At 42.9% G+C, this 17,515-nt stretch overlaps 1 protein-coding gene across 3 annotated transcripts; it reads left to right on the forward strand.

Annotated features, from left to right (window-relative positions):
• The first annotated feature begins 1,529 nt into the window (after positions 1-1,529).
• On the forward strand, positions 1,530-17,057 carry evplb (envoplakin b). Of its 3 annotated transcripts, XM_025906763.1 has the most exons (23): positions 1,530-1,782; positions 2,580-2,842; positions 5,991-6,090; positions 6,299-6,453; positions 6,632-6,755; positions 6,852-6,983; positions 7,069-7,110; positions 7,218-7,379; positions 7,498-7,605; positions 7,692-7,787; positions 7,864-7,974; positions 9,808-9,954; positions 10,047-10,201; positions 10,287-10,384; positions 10,513-10,685; positions 10,779-10,957; positions 11,704-11,842; positions 11,946-12,139; positions 12,226-12,376; positions 12,485-12,568; positions 12,674-12,826; positions 13,040-13,132; positions 13,285-17,057. In XM_025906763.1, the coding sequence occupies exons 2-23, from the start codon at positions 2,802-2,804 to the stop codon at positions 16,783-16,785; spliced, it is 6,138 nt and encodes a 2,045-aa protein (XP_025762548.1). In that variant the 5' UTR covers positions 1,530-1,782; positions 2,580-2,801; the 3' UTR covers positions 16,786-17,057. The 3 variants fall into 3 exon arrangements, with proteins under 3 accessions (XP_025762548.1, XP_005468520.1, XP_025762549.1); XM_005468463.4 differs by having other exon boundaries at positions 1,530-2,842; XM_025906764.1 differs by lacking the exons at positions 1,530-1,782; positions 2,580-2,842; positions 5,991-6,090; ... (6 more) ...; positions 7,692-7,787; positions 7,864-7,974 and adding an exon at positions 9,020-9,233.
• Positions 17,058-17,515: the final 458 nt, after the last annotated feature.

Below are 17,515 nucleotides of genomic sequence, written 5' to 3' on the forward strand. Positions count from 1 at the left end.
TAAAACACTTACACTGATAAAAGTTCATCATTAACCCTGCTGCTTCACAGCAGAGCTGTTATAGTTTTGAATGAATTTAGATTTTATTTGAAATGAATGAGATGCTTTTTATTATTTCCTCTTAGTTTACTATAATATCCTCTCTTCTGAAACATCTTCTTAATGCTTATCCAAGTCAGGGCTATCCTAGTTGTAATTAAGTGTGGGTGGGGTACACCCTGGACAGGTTGCTAGTCCACCACGAGTCAGACAATCATTGACATTCCCACCCTAACACTGTCATCGTAAAGCTGGATGGCACAAGGGGACCAGGATTCGGCTGAGCATGTCTTCTAGCAACATATATTCACATTCATATATATTAGTAGTAACAAAGGCATTTCTCAAATTAATTTCATCTAATTAATTATAAACAAAGAGTAGTCAGCCATATTTTAAATCAGGTCATTTAAAAGTTTGTTAAATGATAATTATTTATTGGCAATTAGAGTTTTAAAAAAAAGTTACATAACAATAAAAATGTCCATTATGAAACTTAGCTGTCCTGTAACATTAAAGCACAAAGTCTAAAAGGCAAGTTAATGGTGCAAATGTGTTTCCCTGAATGCCAGGAAATGGAGCAAACCACTGTGAGGTGTACGCTTCTATAATGAAATTCAAATTATTTTATTATATTATTTTAAATCATACAGTTACATTTACAATTATGCATTGATACGGTGGCCCAGTAAGGGAACTTAAGCAAAGACCAGTAAAAAGAAAAACGCAACAAAAGTACATGAAACACGACTTACATGGAAGAAAATTGAGCAAAAGTTAAAAAAAAAAAATATATATATATATATATAAAATATCACAAAACACAATGGAGGACACAATAACAGCTGCGGAAGTGACAAGCTAACATTCAGTTTCCTGCATCATATGACTCCTGTCTCAGCGCGATCCTTCGCATGTTTTGGTTTCTGTCTCTCCGGAAGCTGTTCCGTCACGATATTGTGTACCCAAAAACATTTCTGTTGTATTTTGTGTGCTTTTTTCTGCATTTCTAATTTTAGTTCACTTCTAAATGTGCCTCCTAGTGTTAACCACTCAGGGCTTTGGTACACTGAGGATGAAAACACCAGTTTGCCTAAAAAGGGGGAAGCAGCCCACTTGGGAGAAGGGGGAACCCGAGACCACTTCTTTAGCTGTGCCCTTGCCCCATAGACTATGTAGTGAAATCTGGAGCAACCTCAGAATGCATTGAAGCTGCTGAGTATTCCCTAGGTGTTAACTCTGTTTTTGTTCTGCATAAGGATGTAAATCTGGCTCTTCAAGTTCTCTAATGTTCCAGTGACTTCATCAGGTAGTTAGTACATGTCAGATGTTTGGTTGCAGAACAGGGTCATTTAGGGTGTTAGGTTGTGAGGTTGTTATTAGGTCGAAACCTCAACCAAAACTAAAACTTGGTATGGCTGCAGTAACCGTCTGACCGGTTCATTGCTGCAGGATTGCTGATCTTGCAGATTTAAAGTGCTGCAAGGGTCAAAGTGTCATGTCCATGACCCCGGACCTTGAGCTGCTTTTCATGTCTGACCGCCTCTGTTTGATTTCACTTCCTTTTACCTTTTTCTGGCTTCTACTCAATCCCTCCCTGTCCTCCTGCACAGGTATGTGGGTGTTGGTTTCCTGAGTAACTGCTCTGGGTGTGCATCAGACACACCTACAGCAAGCATGAGACGGAGCAGCGTGCTGAACTAATTTCTTACAAGCTCATATTGTTTGACCCCACGAGCAGAGGTGCGTCCAACTCCAATCACACACGTTAATTACTAAGCATGCTGCATAATTACACAGACGTGCACACTCCAGATGCGATGCATGCTCTGCAGCCCTGCAGTTTATCTTTGTTATCAGCTCTTTTCTTTATTTACTTCTTTTGGCAGCATGTGAAGTTTGCATTCCTCACGTTAGACCTTGACTCCTGTCCGGTAATTTCACAGGGTGTGTGTGTGTGTGTGTGTAAGCACAGACAATATAGAAATTTATATGCTCCACCACGCTGTCTGAAAGCTAAAAGGTCAACTATTTAGAGTACCACCCAACCAGTAATGAAACTGAGTATATAATTTCGATTTCATACTTCTCAGATAACAAATACTGAAACGTAGCACAGTGAAAATCTAGGTTAGACCTTGATTGTCACATCTAAACAAAGAGAGTAAGTCCTAAAGATGAGCCTGATATCCAGTCAAGTGGCTAGTTTTTCTACATTCCTCTGTGATCATCTCTGCGGGGACCACGAGTGCTTTGTAATATACTGTGTGAGAAGCAACTTTAGAGCCCGTTACTATGATAAAATTCTTTAAAATGACAAAAAAAAAGGAAAACAAATCCCACTGAGCTGACTGTAAGTCACATATGAGCTAATCAATGATTTTGGTGTAAGCTCAGGAGCAAAATGAGGTCCCGTCAGACTTCCTCTCGTGTTTCCTGCAAAGGGATTAAAAAAGAGAGAAAAAAGAAAAAGCACACTCACACTTCTGAGAAAGTGCAAGCGCACAAAATTACAAGGGTAAGTGCAATTTTTCTCCTAGAATGTGAGGTTGCGGGAAAGTGGAACAGGTCCGCCCGGTCTGCCGCTCTCTCTGCTTTTCCTGGCGACACACCTGCTGGCCCGGGGAGGAGCTGAGACAGGTGAACGCTCCCTTAACTGAGAGGGAGACGCCACGGGAGGCAAGAAGGGAGCGAGAGGAAGAAGAGAGCGGTAGGAAGAAATACATTTGGACTCAGGTTATACACACAAGCGACGTCTCGAGATGTCGAAGAAAAAGGATCCCAACTTCGTGAAGTTAAACAAGTGAGTTGGGATTTACTCTCTCTCTCCCTCTGTGTGTGTGTGTGTTACTGTATTGTCTTGGTTTCTCTCTTTTAAATGCCTGACTGTGTTTGTTAATCCTTTTTAGTTTTTTGTGTGCCATGATCCCATTTATGTTTGCACAGGCTGTTTCACTTTCCCCCGACAATAACACCGCAGCTCATGGGAAAGCAACACTGAGTGTTAAAGTACAGCCTGTGTTTTTACGTGCAAACAGACTTTCCGTCTCATTCATTCTTGTCTCTATGTCACTAACTTTAAAGTCAGTTTGTTTGTCACCTCGCCCAACTCCTTCACTTAACCACACACACTTTTAATTGTTTCTTTGCCCAAGGGGTGTATCACCTGAATTCACTGACTCACTAAATCCATTTCTGGTGCCACTCAATAGGCTGAAGTTCTGACTCACTCAGCCGATATGTCAACAACGTCCCTGTTGTTTCATCCGACAGCGTGTATAGCAGTACTGCAGCTTGCAGTACTTTGCAGTTGTTCGAGGGGGAAAGTGAGTTGACTCCTGACGATGTTAATTGTGTGGACTCTTGAAGCGATTAAGCAGGGGTGTTATCTCATCCTGGTGTGAGGGGACACAGGCAAACACACACTTACTGTTACATTGGGGCGTGACCTGAAACCAAAGACTTGAAAGTGTGACTGGAAAGAAGGCATGAAGGAGCGGCAGGGCAGGGTTTTACTGCTGCTGCTGCTTTATTAATCAGCGCAGTGACACTTGTACCTGAATGGAAGTGAATGTTTATTCTGCCTGCGACAGGCTCAAGGTGGTGGGGGGCTTCCCATGATGCACTGTGTTTATCCACCTCTGGGCATTTTCATCGTCTTCTGTCCTGTCTTCCTCCCCTAACCATGGTCGTGCTGGAGGTTTTCTTCCTGTTAAAAGGGAGTTTTTCCTTCCCACTGTCGCCAAGTTCCTGGTCATCAAGGGGGTCATCTGATTATCTGGGTTTTGTCTGTGCTATTTTAGGGTCTTTACCTTGTAGAGGTGACTGATGATTTGATTTGGCACTATATAAATAAAACTGAATTGAATTGTGTTGTGGGCATTCACATCATTTCTGATGCACAGAGCTGAACATTCGCAATTCATGGGGGTCACGAGCTTCAGCAGCGCTGCGTATTTCTTCTGCGGTTCTCAGAAATGAAACACATGACCCGCATGTTAGATGTTTGTAGTAAAAATTAGTTTGAGTAAAGGAGAAATCAGTGCTCGAGGAAGTATTCTATTTATATCCTGTTTTTCCCTAAAAGCACTTCAGAATTACAAATTGTGAAATGAAAATATGTGTGTAATTTAATCACACACACACACACACACACACACACACACACACACACGTCTGGTTTGCTATCCTCGTGGGGACATCCCATTGACATAATGCTTTCCCTAGCCGCTTACCCTAACCCTCACCATTAAAAATGAATGCCTAACCCTAACCCTTACCCTAAACCTGACCATAACCTAATTGTAACCCTGACACTAAAACCACATTTTGAGTGTGAAAATTGCTTTCAACCCGGAGGGGACCTGGATTTTGGTCCCCACGGTCCAGAAAGTCCCCACCAGTATAGTAAATGTCAGATTCCGGTCCCCACCAGGATACACACACACACACACACACACACACACATTTATAGTTTAGTTTATAGTGCAAAAAATATTGACATTTTTAAATACTATTTTATATGAAATTATTGAACTGTTATTACTTGGCTGTTTTAAACAGGACTGCAGTTTATTTATTTATTTTAATCATGGACCGATAACATAACTACATTTCCTATTTGATAAAGAGCTGGCAATGTAAAAACAAAAAGGGATAAATTCTTACTAGTACTAATTTCAAATATAATAAAATCCTCAAAAGAAACCATGAAATATGAAGCACTTTTTAATATAAAGCGAGCAGCTATGGCAGGGCTGTCAAGCATTGGCCAAGCAAAATCAACCCCCCCCCCCCCCCCCCCCTCACAAAAAAAACTGAGAAATACTGTTGAAATTGCTCTTCTTTTTACTATATGAATTAAATATAGATTAAAGACATGTGACAGAGTAAATTAATCCAAACCCTTTTTACCCTGCAAGGAATGAAAACAACACCCTTCTAGATCTTAACGTCTTGAATCAGTGCCTCTATGGAAGCCAGACATTTGTCTGACTACAAATGTCAATCAATGGCACCATTCATATGATTAAAGGTGCAGCAGGAATGTCTGAGCCCGTCACAGACAGCATTCCTGACTGCTGAAGGGAGGCGACAGGGGGACACTCCCCTCTACCCTGCAATGTGCGTCCCCTCATCTGGGGTGTGTCAGGATACATAGTCTTCCATACTACAGCCAAGAAGGAATGACAGAACAAACACATTTAATGAGAACAAAGAGCTGTGTGGAAAGAGTGACATTAAAGTGAAGAAACACGAAGAGCCACCGAGCTGGTTTTTATGTTCACAGCTGAACAGATTTCTTTAGTATGTTTTAGTAGCAGCAGTGAAAGGTAAATAACACCATCACGTAACTTTAAGCACTTTCACAATTAGGATGTTCTTTTTCTTCACGTTCATCTAGAAATATTTAAACTGGACTTTTATCATTTTCATTATTTTCTGTCACAGAGTTAAAATGATGGATGCTCATGTTAAAATGACTAAATTCAAGTCAGCATATGTGGCAGATTTTTTTAAACTCTAGGCTCTGTATGATGTCACAGAGAAGGGATATCCTCTCCAGGCACACCCACAGAGGAAGAATATCCCCCGAATGATTTTTTACTACACAATTTGCACTGAGTCTCTGCCTTTTAATATGTTTAGTACATTTAAAATACTGATAATTTAAAGTGTTGTGTTACTTCTTTTACTCAGTCAATTCCTCTTCACTGTACAAACCGAGTCAGTGAACCTCTCCTAGAGATCTTCTCAGTTAAATGACTGTTTTTTCGTTTTTGTAAGCACACTTATCTGATGTTTGACTTCAGTCACATGAGTAAATGCTTTGCTGCTTTGAGGTATTGGTTTTGTTGTGTCTTCTTGTTGTATAAAGAACAACTTTAGGAGCTAAGGATAGTGATTAATTGGGAGCATTTTTACCATCATCTTTCTGTGTTCCTACCCAGGACTCAGGCCCAAGAACTGGCCATGCTGGTTTCTCGCATGCAAAAGAATGCAGACCAAGTGGAGAAGAATATCCTGCGATCAGAGAAACTGCTGGCTGTGGTAAGAAGTCCTCATAAATCATAGGTGGAGGCACTGTATGCCAGCATTTCCTTTACCTAACTCATCATTTTGCCATAAGTGTTAAAAATGCAAACATGACATGGATCTCTGAGGCACTTCTATTCCACAAGGAGTTTAGCAAAAAATCCAGACATTTCTAAAAAGGGTTGAAATGTTACTTTGTTAAATTTGCGGTTCTCCTGTGTAGGACACAGAGCGAAAGGGGAATAACGAACAACTGCTCCACAAGAAGGAGAATGCAGAAAACCTGGCCCAGGCCGAGGGGCTGCTCAAGGACCTTTTCATGGATGTGGGCGGAGCCAAGAAGCTTCAACACCCTCAGGCTAACGAGATTGAGAGAGAGTGAGTGTTTAGTGGTGTCATGGCCAAAACTCAAACATACACAAACGCTGGCGTGCAGACAGAACTTGATCTGTTACATGCCACAGAGGCATTCTCATCACAAACAGTCGTTTCCACAATCCCTTTCATTGCTCTCCACCCAGCTTCTCACTACTAAGTTAAACATTTTGTCTCTCAGTGTGGGAAATCTCCACAGTCGCTGGGTCAATGACTGCGCTACCTTCAGGGAAGTGTACGACTCGGTACAAGACGTGGACCGGACCCAAAAGATTGGCTGGGGTCCTCTGTTTGATGAGAAGCTGGTCAGTTGAATGACCAAAATTTCTGCAACCTTAAAGTCCTTCTGGGATTTTTAGTAGCTGCTTGAATCTTGAACGGTTCTCTGTTGTGTTTTACAGAAACAGCTGAGAGCAGAGGCATACGGCCCCAAGCTTTCTGATGTAGAGAGGCAGATAGCAGCTCATAACCTTCGCCATCAGGAGATCAAGGCCTACGAAGACCAGCTGAAGCCCAGCACTACCCTCTCACAGGTAGCAGAGCAAAGCTTCGCATGTATGTACTCTACAGTTCCTGCGTGCAGGATGGATCATTAACGTGCTTCTTGTTTGTTCACAGGAGCAGTACGCCGCCCTCAAAGAGAAATACGCTGAACTTTTTGTAAGTCGATTTAATTAGTAAATTTGCCACTTGTGCTGCTTGGAGTTAAACTTGAGGACTGTTGTGTGTGGTGCTCATATGTTGTTTGCACCTTGTGTGTTCTGCAGGAGAGCTCCGAGCGACGGCGCAACCACCTGGCTTCTTTATACGAGTACATGCAAAGCTGCAGCAAGGAGCTGATCTACCTGTCGAGCCAGCAGGATAGGATCCTCCAGAGAGACTGGAGTGATCGCATGGTTGACCCGCCGAGCGTCCGCATGGAGTATGAGGTGAGAATCCAGCATCACCCATGCTGAGTGATTATTATTAGTTAAAGTCTCTGTTTGTGATTTTATCGGTGCAAAGGGAGCTTTGAATTGAGCACTTGCACGTTTCATTTTCGCACAGAAATTCAAAACTAACGGACTGTTAGCACACGAGCAAGAAGTCAACCAGCTCCAGGAGGAAGGAGATAACCTCGTTAAGATGAAACACCCCGGCAGCCCAACCATAAAAGTACATTTTACATCTGTGATAAATCATCCTACTGTCCCGTATGGCTGTATGGTTGTAGCTTCATTTAAACATGTTGTTTTTGTCAGGCACACAGAGATACGGTACAAGCTGAATGGCAAGGCTTTCTCAACCTGTGTCTGGCACAGGAAGTACACCTGGACAATATTGACAACTACAAAAAGGTAAAGAGCTGTGGTGAAAATGAAAAGTTTCCAGTTGACTAAGAGCCTGCTGCTAACAGCTGACTGTTCAATGCAGTTCCAATTGGATGCAGAAAGGTTGTCAGAATCTCTGGAGAGACTCAGCTCGACTCTGGACTCAAAGTCCATGGAGAACAAGACCAACCCCGAGATCCTGTTGGCACTCGAGGTAAGACACAGTTTTTTTTAAAATATGTTGTGATTTCTGTGCAATTTCTAGGAGTCTTAACAAGCATAGAAAAGATATGCCATGTTTTCATGGCTGACACAAGAGGGACCGAGAACAAGTCAAAGGTGGTACATGGTCAATCTGAAATTCTACCAAAAATTAACACCAAACCAAACCAGACAACAGTTTGGGAATTCAGTCTGTTACAATTTTAAATGCACAGACTTCCATAACCACAAAATTAGGAGACTCGGCTGCACTGTAACAACAACAAACTGCTGTGATAACTGAGACTGCTGTAGAGAGGAATGGTTTTAGGCCAATGTTCAAGTTCAGGGATGTTAAAATGGTTATTACAGCAGTGCTACTGTAGTTGTTAAGTGTGTGGGATTTGTGACAAAGTTCAAATGTCTGTCTCCTGCCTAATAATACTGTGTACAGATAACCATTCGCACCTTTGGTCCATTTAGAACCACCAGTTAGCCTAACCCAGGTGTGGGCAATCTCAGTCCACGAGGGCCGGTGTCCCTGCAGGTTTTAGATGTGTCCTTGAACCAACACAGCTGATTTAAATGGCTAAATTACCTCCTCAACATGTCCTGAAGTTCTCCAGAGGCCTGGTAACGAACTAATCATGTGATTCAGATGTGTTGACCTAAGGGGCGATCTAAAACCTGCAGGGACACCGGCCCTCGTGGACTGAGATTGCCCACCCCTGGCCTAACCCCATGCATGTTTTTTTTTTGACTGTGAGAAGTCAGAGTACTCAGAGTGAACATGTAACCTCCACAGACTGGATTTAATCCAGAATCTTCTTGCTGCAAGGCAGTAGAGCAGGGGTGGGCAACTCCAGGCCTCGAGGGCTGGTGTCCTGCAGGTTTTAGATCTCACCCTGGGTCAACACACCTGAATCAAATGATTAGTTCATTACCAGACCTCTGGAGAACTACAAGACATGTTGAGAAGGTTATTTAGCCATTTGAATCAGCTGTGTTGGATCAAGGACACATCTAAAACCTGCAGGACACCGGCCCTCGAGGCCTGGAGTTGCCCACCCCTGCAATAGAGCAAGCTAGGACACCACTGTGCCACCCTGCTGGAGGCTCACATATTAATAGCAAAAGCAGTTTTGTCTTTAACAACAAGGGAATCAGTCTGTAAGAAGTAACTTGTTTGGTTCTGGTTTGGCTTCGTACTGCAGCTCGTGTGCTGACTTGCAGTATTTGCTGATCATTTGCATCTTCTGTTTCAGAAAGCAGGTTCGTTGCGGTTATATAAGAAAAAACTTTGCCGAGTTCATTTCAGAAAAGGCGGCTCTTTGAACTTTTCAGTTCAACTCAGATTTATTTATATAGCGACAAATAACAACAACAGCCACTTCAAGGCACTTTATACTGTAATGTAGGGACCCTGCAATATTGGAAGGAAACCCAAACAATTACACTGGCGCCACTTTGAGCAGTGACAGTGGGAAGGGAAAACTTTTAACAGGAAGAAGCTTCAGGCAGAACCAGGTTCAGGGAGGGGCAAAAGACACACTATATTTAAGCCCATGTTTAAGATTTCACCTCCTGAGAATCTGCATTCTCATGTGAGGGCATTATACTTCGGCTTTTATTGACTTTATACTTAATTCTGCTCATTAAAGTGTTCATTTCCTTGCTAAACAATGGTGACTTTGTTGTGTTGTGGTGCAAAATAAACCCACTGTCCCCATTTAAGGATATACTCAAGGTATCAGTTTGCACACTGAACTATAGTTGTACCTCTAACTACTTGAACAGTGGGAAAACATGGAAACTACTTTGAAACTGTTTTGAAATTCACTTTCAGGGAGATGAACCAGCAGTGAAGAGGAATGAGCAGCGCCTGGCTGCCCTCAGGGAACTTAGCGATAGCGTCGTGCCTCTGAAGTTGCGCAGAATGCAGCTCAGCAAACCGACCACTGTAATATCCCTGTGTGACTGGATCGATGAAGAGGTAGGATGTCAACAGGTGTAATTTACAGGCAGCCACCTTATGCTGGAGATCGTAAATTTAGCGATTTCTCTCTCCTTCTCTGTCTGTTTTAGGGTGCAGTACGACGTGGTGAGAAGCTAACCCTGAAGTCCAACTCTGATAATAAGAACTGGAAGCTTCAGGACAGCAGTGGGAAAACCAAAACCCTTGCTGCAGCATGTTTTATGATCCCACCACCTGATCCTGAGGCCTTGGAGACAGTGAACAGGTATAATCACGACTCCTTCAGCATACTTTCTTTGCTTTATTGGTAATTATGTGATTTTAAATCACCACTGTGTGTGTGTGTTCAGTCTGGACAGACAGCTGGCTGACCTAAAGCGTCGTAGATCTGCTCTGATAGCCTCCTTAAAGAGCCCTGCTGTAGAGGTGATTCAGCCTCAGAAGGCAGGTGAGAACAAGAACAGTCACTTCACTTCTTCTCATCTCTCCGGACTTTCAGACCAGGACAGAAATCTTTTCTGAAACAATTGGGCTAGTCTAACTTTTCATTGCAGAGCTGTTTTCCTTTCTCCTCAGTTGCTGTTAAAAGTGCTCCAGAGGATCCCAGAGTTGCAGAGCTCCTCAGTGAATTAGGCAAAATCAATAAAGCCCTGGAGGCGAAGGAAAAAGAGATCTTGAGGCGAGCGAGGACCCCGCTAGACAACCGTAACCCGACTCAGGACCTGGCAAACAGATTGCAAGAGCATGAGGTAAACATGATGAGCATTATACTTCAATGGCACCACGCAGGTCACAATGCAACTGAATTATGTCCTTTCTAAACGTGTTTCTTTGCCCTCCAGAAATCAGCTCTCGCTGTGAAGAAGCTAGAGTCGGAGAAATCTGCCATCCAGAGAGAGGTGGATCCTATTCTGGCTAAGAAACCTCTGGGTCCCACCGCCTCTGCCCTGCCACCTAAACTCAGCGCCACCAACAAAAAGTTTGATGACGTCAATGCTCTCATCGACCTTTATAATAAAAAGTACGAACATTAGAATGAAATTCTAAATAAAATCTCGAATCTTGAATGAAATCTTCATTAAGGTCCAGTCCTTATAATGGAAGTTTTTTAATAGAAAAAGCCTAGTTTACTCATAAATATACATAGATTAGCATGTAATTATATCTTCTAAAAAAATGATGCGTCATGAACTTATAATTAAGCCATTAAAAATAAGCAGGTTTGTGGAAGCCGCCATGTTCCCCACCGTAACTGAATACAATTATTTCTCTTCCACCTAATCGTGTTTTATTTAAGTGGCTTGAGACTGGCTACGTATGGAGTACACCAAAGGTGGAGGAGAAGAGAACTTGTAGGCGTTCGCATGCTGTGGATGGACATTTAAATTCATTCTTGGACCTTTAGACTCAAGATAAAAGGCATCATGCACATGTTTTATTGACGGAGGAGGGGTCTCCTTCACCAGAGAAACATAAAGAAAGAGACAACAGTCAGAGTGAACTTCTCTGACTGAATGACCTGTACTGGACTCGTTTCAAAAGGTTTTACAGCCTCTGTAGTAAATAAAGGTGGACGCCTCGCACCCGGCATTGACAGCTGTGGTAAACAGTGGACAGAAATAGCCATTTGCTTCAATAGATTTTACAATTAAATTGAGTATTTACCAACATGTCAGTTCAGATACAGTAGAGTAGTATATCTATGTGCGTGTTCTTGTGGTGTTTTCTTTATTTTATTTAACTTTGCTACTTCTCTGCTTTCATCAGAGCAACAGCTTCCATGTACTTAGAGAAAGAGATACAGAACGTAGAGGGCGTTGTCTCTGGGTTTGAGAAAGAACTGGCTAAAGACGGCACCATTCTTGACCAACCAAACTCTCTTCAGAGTCGCAACGAGAAGCTTCAGGTGTTGTAAATAAATCTAAAAGTTATACAATAGTATAGATAATTGGAATTGTGGAAATGTGTCTTTTCTCATGCCTTTTCTTTGTCATTATGTTGTCAAACAGGAAATGAGTAAAGATGTAGCGTCAAAGAAAGATGAGCTGAAGAAATTAGGCAAAGAATTGGACCTGACAGAGCAGGCGTGCAACTCTCTGCAGCAGAATCTCAATGAATATTGTCCCGACATCCGCCGGCAGGAGAACCAGGTGAAGAACCTGAAGAACCGTTACACAAGCGTCAATAGCCAGCTTCAGGAGAGGTGAGAGAAAAGTAAAGACAAAATCAGGCATTGTTGTAACCAATGCACCTGTGTTGTTGTAACTTACATGTATGTTTTTGCTTTAGGTCTGCTCTTGTGCAGCAAGCAGTCAATAAAAATCAGGATTTCCAGAATGCCTTTCAGTCGCTGGACTTCTTCTTGGTCAATTTGCCAGATAATAAGATCAAACCTACGGACAGAGTGACAGAAATTACAAGCAAGGAGAATGCTCAGAAGGTGAGTGGAAGTATTTTGTTTTGTAATTTTCATTTTATTTACATGCATTAACAAGACTCTGATGTCTATAAATAAAATAGCTCAAGTCTGCTTTTGGTTATTTTTTAGAGAGTGGTAGAGGACATCAAGAAGAAGTCAGGTGATTTAAACCACGTCAAGGACCTTTCCCGCAATCTGCAAAATGTCTTAAATGTGAGTTCTGAGAATAAGACCTAAACATAACAAAATATTTACTGTATATTAGGCATGGCCTCAACATGAAGCCATCCTTAAATGTTTAAATGTATTTCTTTTCAGGACTATGAGATCAAGTCAAACACTTACCGTGCCATTGTGACGGATAATGATGGTGCTGATGAGGATGAAGATGAGAGTGAAGAAAATGTCGACGAGAGACCAGTTTCACTGAAACGTCAGACTTCAACTCTGGCTCAGGCGATACAGAGAACGGTATGGTTTTACACAGCTACACAAAGACAATAAAGGAGCTACAAAAAGATATTTCATTAGTGCAAGCAGCTTTGCAACCCACCTGTATTTGACTTATTTACTGTCATAATTCACTGTTCCCTGCTTTTTTCTCTGTTGGGGTCTTGCCATAGCTGTATAACCAAATTTTAAATGATTGTAGATGGAAATAAGAATCTTCTTCTTTTACTACAGGAGAAAGATCTGTTGAACCGCTACGCTGAGGTGTCTGCAGAGAACAACCAGTTACTAAATCAGTTGGGTACAGCGAAGAACATCAAGGCTATGGTAGGATATCATGGACTCAAAATAAATCCAGCAGCATTGTTGTAGTTATTTCACTGTGTGTGTGTGTTTTTGTTTTCTGTTTTTTTTTTACATTAAATAATACTCACCCCCTCCTTCTCTGACCTTCTTTGTGTCCTTTTATTTATGCGCAGAATGAAGAGAAAATCAGTCAGGTGGCTGTCACTCAGCAGCTGCAGCTCCAGAGCCAAATGAAAGACCAGGAGCAAAGCGATAGTTTGAAAAAGGAATTAAGTGAGGAGGTCAGCAGGCGTCTTCATGCTGAAAACAACCTGGATACATACCGCCAGAGGTTTGTGTCTCTGAAGAGCAGGAGAGGAGTGGAGAGGTTGGAGGAGAAGGAGGTGGTGCAATATTACCGCGATCCCAAACTGGAGATGGAACTGCAGTCGCTGAAAAGTCGGATCGAGGATGAAGCACTGAAAAGGTCAACCACCAAAACAGAGATTGAAATCATCAATGAGAAGCTTATCAAACTGGAGCTGCAGCTGAGCAAAGTCGAGCCTAAACTAGTGACGAAGATCCTCACCGAATATGAGAAGGACCCCCAGCTTGACAAAGAAGCAGCTAAGCTTCGAGACGAGATTCAGAGGTTACGCCTGGAACTCCAAACGAGGAACACAGAAGCCGTTCAAGTGAAAAAAGAGATAACTGTTCTGGCTCAGCAGAAACCAAAAATCATAGAGAAAGTTGTTAAAAAGGAAGTGGTGAGGCTTGAGAAAGATCCAGAGATGCTGAAAGCTGTTCTTCTGTTCCAGAGTGATATTGCAGAGGAGGAGTACCGATGCAAGGCCCTCAATGATCACATTTTTAGCACAAGGAGCCAAATAAACACACTGGAGAGGGTCATTCCCACCATCCAACCCAAGGTTATTACCAAGGTTGTGAGCCAGGTACAACAAGATCCGGAAACGGTTGAAGAGTCAAACAAGCTGCGGATGGCTTTGGAAGAAGAGAAGGATGAAAACGTTATCTTGATGAAAGACCTCACCACCCTTCAGTTACGTTACAGTGAACTGAAGAATCTCAGGCCAAAGGTGGAGGTGAAGGAAATCATCAACGAGATTTACAGAGTTGATCCCGAGACAGAGGTTGAGATGATACGTCTGAAAAAAGAGATGCAGGATTCAAGCCAAAACCGCACAGACATGGAGAAAGAAATTGACACAGTGACGAAAACTCTGGTTACACTGCGGGCTCAGAAGCCCAAGGTGGAGTACAAGGAGGTGACCCAAGAGGTGATCAAAGAAGAAAAGAGTCCCGAAGTCATCAGGGAATTACAAAGGCTGAACAACCAAATGAACCGTCTACAAGTCAACTATGACACCACCATAGAGCTTCTGACCCACCTGCGTAAAGAAAGGGATGAGCTGAAAGCTGAAAAAACTAAAGTGGAGACACAGCTAGTGAATAAAGAAGTCATCAAATATGAGGATGATCCTCTTCTGGAGAAAGAAGCTGACAGGCTTCGACGGAACCTCAGAGAAGAGATTCAGCACCGCCGATCTTTAGAGGAATGTCTCTTTGACCTGCAGAACCAATACATCACCCTCGAAAGGCAGAAGCCAGAGGAGAAAATTCTAACACAAGAGGTGGTTCGCCTTCAGAAGGACCCTAAGCAGATCCTGGAGCATGAGAAATTAAACAAGAAACTGGATGATGAAACGAAAACCCGCAGAAAACTTGAACTGGAAGTCAGACAACTCAGAGCTCTGATTCAAGATAAAGAGAATATGCTGGCTCAGCTGGATGATCGTCAGAAGAAGATCCAAGTAGAGTCAGAGCTGAGACAGATTAAAGCTCGTATTCTTGAACTGGAGAATGCCCCACCACCCGTTGAGGAAAAAATTATTGTCGAGGAGGTCTTGAAAGTGGAGAAGGATCCTCAGCTGGACAAACTCATTGGTAGTATACATGGCAACTTGGAGACAGAGAGCAATGAAATCAATCGTTTAGAGAGAGAAATCCGCAACATAAAGCTCAAGCTTGAAATTCTGCAAAAGGAAAAATCAATTGAGAAGGTTGTTTACAGAGAAGTTGTCCGTGTGGAGAAAGACCCAGCAGTTGAAGCTGAAAGGGAACAACTCAGAGAGCTAGTAACAAAGGAGAGAAATCTCAGGCGGAACCAAGAAGACAACATTCAGAGCATGCACCTCAAAATGACCCATCTGCAGACGTCAAAGTCTGTGACTTCTCAGGAGGAGACCACTCTCATTTCCATGAGAGATGCTCTGCAGAGAGATAAGGAAGATCTCCTGAAGCAGCTCAAAGCCTTAGAGTCCCAAAGACACAGCATCAGCATCACCTTCCAGCAACAGTCCAAGTTGATGAGTGAGAGGAACCTGATGGTACGGCAGAGAAGTCTTAAGACGTCCTCTGAAATACAACGGCTTGAAAAAGAGATCCTAAAAGAGAAGGACAAAATACACGAGAAAGACAAACTCATCATCGAGATGCTGGACAAAATAAAGAATGAGGACCGTTCTGAGACTCAAACCAGAGAGGCAAATCTTTCCACCAAGATCACCATCATGGATCCAGAAACTGGTAAAGATCTGTCACCCTACGATGCCTACTCACAGGGACTAATCGATCGAAACCAGTACATCAAACTGTCAGAGCTGGAGTGTGACTGGGAGGAAATCACTTCAACTGGTCCAGGTGGAGATACAATCCTTTTGCACGATCGAAAAAGTGGGAATCAGTACTCTGTGAAGGATGCTCTGAGGGAGGGCCGTTTGACTCAACGTGACGTGAGCCGCTACAAGGAAGGGAAAATGCCCATTTCTGAGTTTGCTCTCCTCGTTGCAGGCGAAAGAAGCAAGCCCTACGTTCCTCCATTAATGCCGAAATCTCCCACTAAAACAATCCCATCCACTCCTACCAAACCCATCTCAGCCTCTCCCTTGAGCTCCATGTCTTCATCTCTGAGGTCCTCCTACACTAACCTAAACACCCAATACAGCGGCAGTCTCGGCAGTCTGACCAACCTCAGTGCTTTACCAGGTGATGAGTTTTTCCCAATCTCTGGCATTTTTGATACCACCACCGAAAGCCGCATGTCTGTGAGAAGTGCCCTCACCCGCGGTCTCATTGATGCCGACACTGCTCTAAAGCTGCTGGAGGCACAAGCAGCCACCGGCGGAATAGTTGATCTGGGCAAAAAGGACAAGCTGTCTGTCCACAAAGCAGCTGAACAGGGCCTCATTGACACAAACCAAAAGTATAAGCTTCTGAATGCCCAGAAGGCCTTCACCGGAGTCGAGGATCCTACGACCAAACAGCGTCTTGCTGTAGGACAGGCAGCACAGAAAGGGTTCATTCCCCAAGAAAATGCCAGGAGGTACTTAGAGGCGCAGTATCTGATCGGCGGGTTGGTGGATCCCACCAAAGCAGGCCGCCTCACTGTCAAGGAAGCTCTCGCCACCGGGCTGATTGACAGCACAACGGCAAAAGATCTGCAAGATGAGGCTTCCCACACAAAGGAGCTGGTGGACCCCATCAGTAAAGAGAAGATATCATACAAACAGGCGATGGATCTGTGTAGAAAAGATATCAGCACAGGCCTCTTGCTCCTTCCTGCAACCTCCACTGACGGCGCAAATGCTCCATCATACTCAAACTTCCGTTTCTAGGAAGTTTTAAAGTCTAGATTTTGCTAAAGATTTTATTTTCTACAGACACTGGTGCTAGAGGGTGCATGAAAAGTCTAATTAACATATTTAGTTGGGAAAGAAAAGGAGAAAGACAGGTGTTCATATGTTTTGAAAACAATGGAAAAAAGTCTGGTAGAGCTGCATGCTTTTATCTGTTTCTTTTTTTCCAGTTCTATTGTTGGTCTGCTGTGAAAAGTTATTTTTTGTTATGTATGTGCTGCATAGGGGCTTATTAAAATGCTTCACTTTGATTTTTTTTCTGCCTTGTTATTTAAAATACAACCAGCTGCAGCCTGTGATAGGCTTTTGACCTGTCCTGGGTGTAACCTGGACTTCAAAGTGCTGCAGAACTGAGTCGGTATGATCTGAAAGTAGCAATAGAACCTATAAACTCATTTGGAAAGCGTTTACTCAGGTCATAAAGAAGACTTCTGTACAACTTTATGCAGCTGCATTTGTTGCCCCCTGCTGGACATTGCAGGTTCAAGCCACTTTTCTAGTTCTACTGCCTTCACTTTTTAGTTTGTGCAGCTTTGTCCATGTTTTATATACAGTCCGTGATGACCGTGGACTCCTGGTTTTCATTATTAATATGAGGGATCGCGCGTTTCCAGAAACAGTGTTCTTCATAAGACAGTCACGCGTGTGTTGCAACTACAAATACCCCTCTCATGAAAATAGCTGTACAAGGCTGCCAACCCCAGCGAGT

This window comes from Oreochromis niloticus, linkage group LG4, assembly GCF_001858045.2.
Source record: "Oreochromis niloticus isolate F11D_XX linkage group LG4, O_niloticus_UMD_NMBU, whole genome shotgun sequence".
Classification (NCBI taxonomy): domain Eukaryota; kingdom Metazoa; phylum Chordata; class Actinopteri; order Cichliformes; family Cichlidae; genus Oreochromis; species Oreochromis niloticus.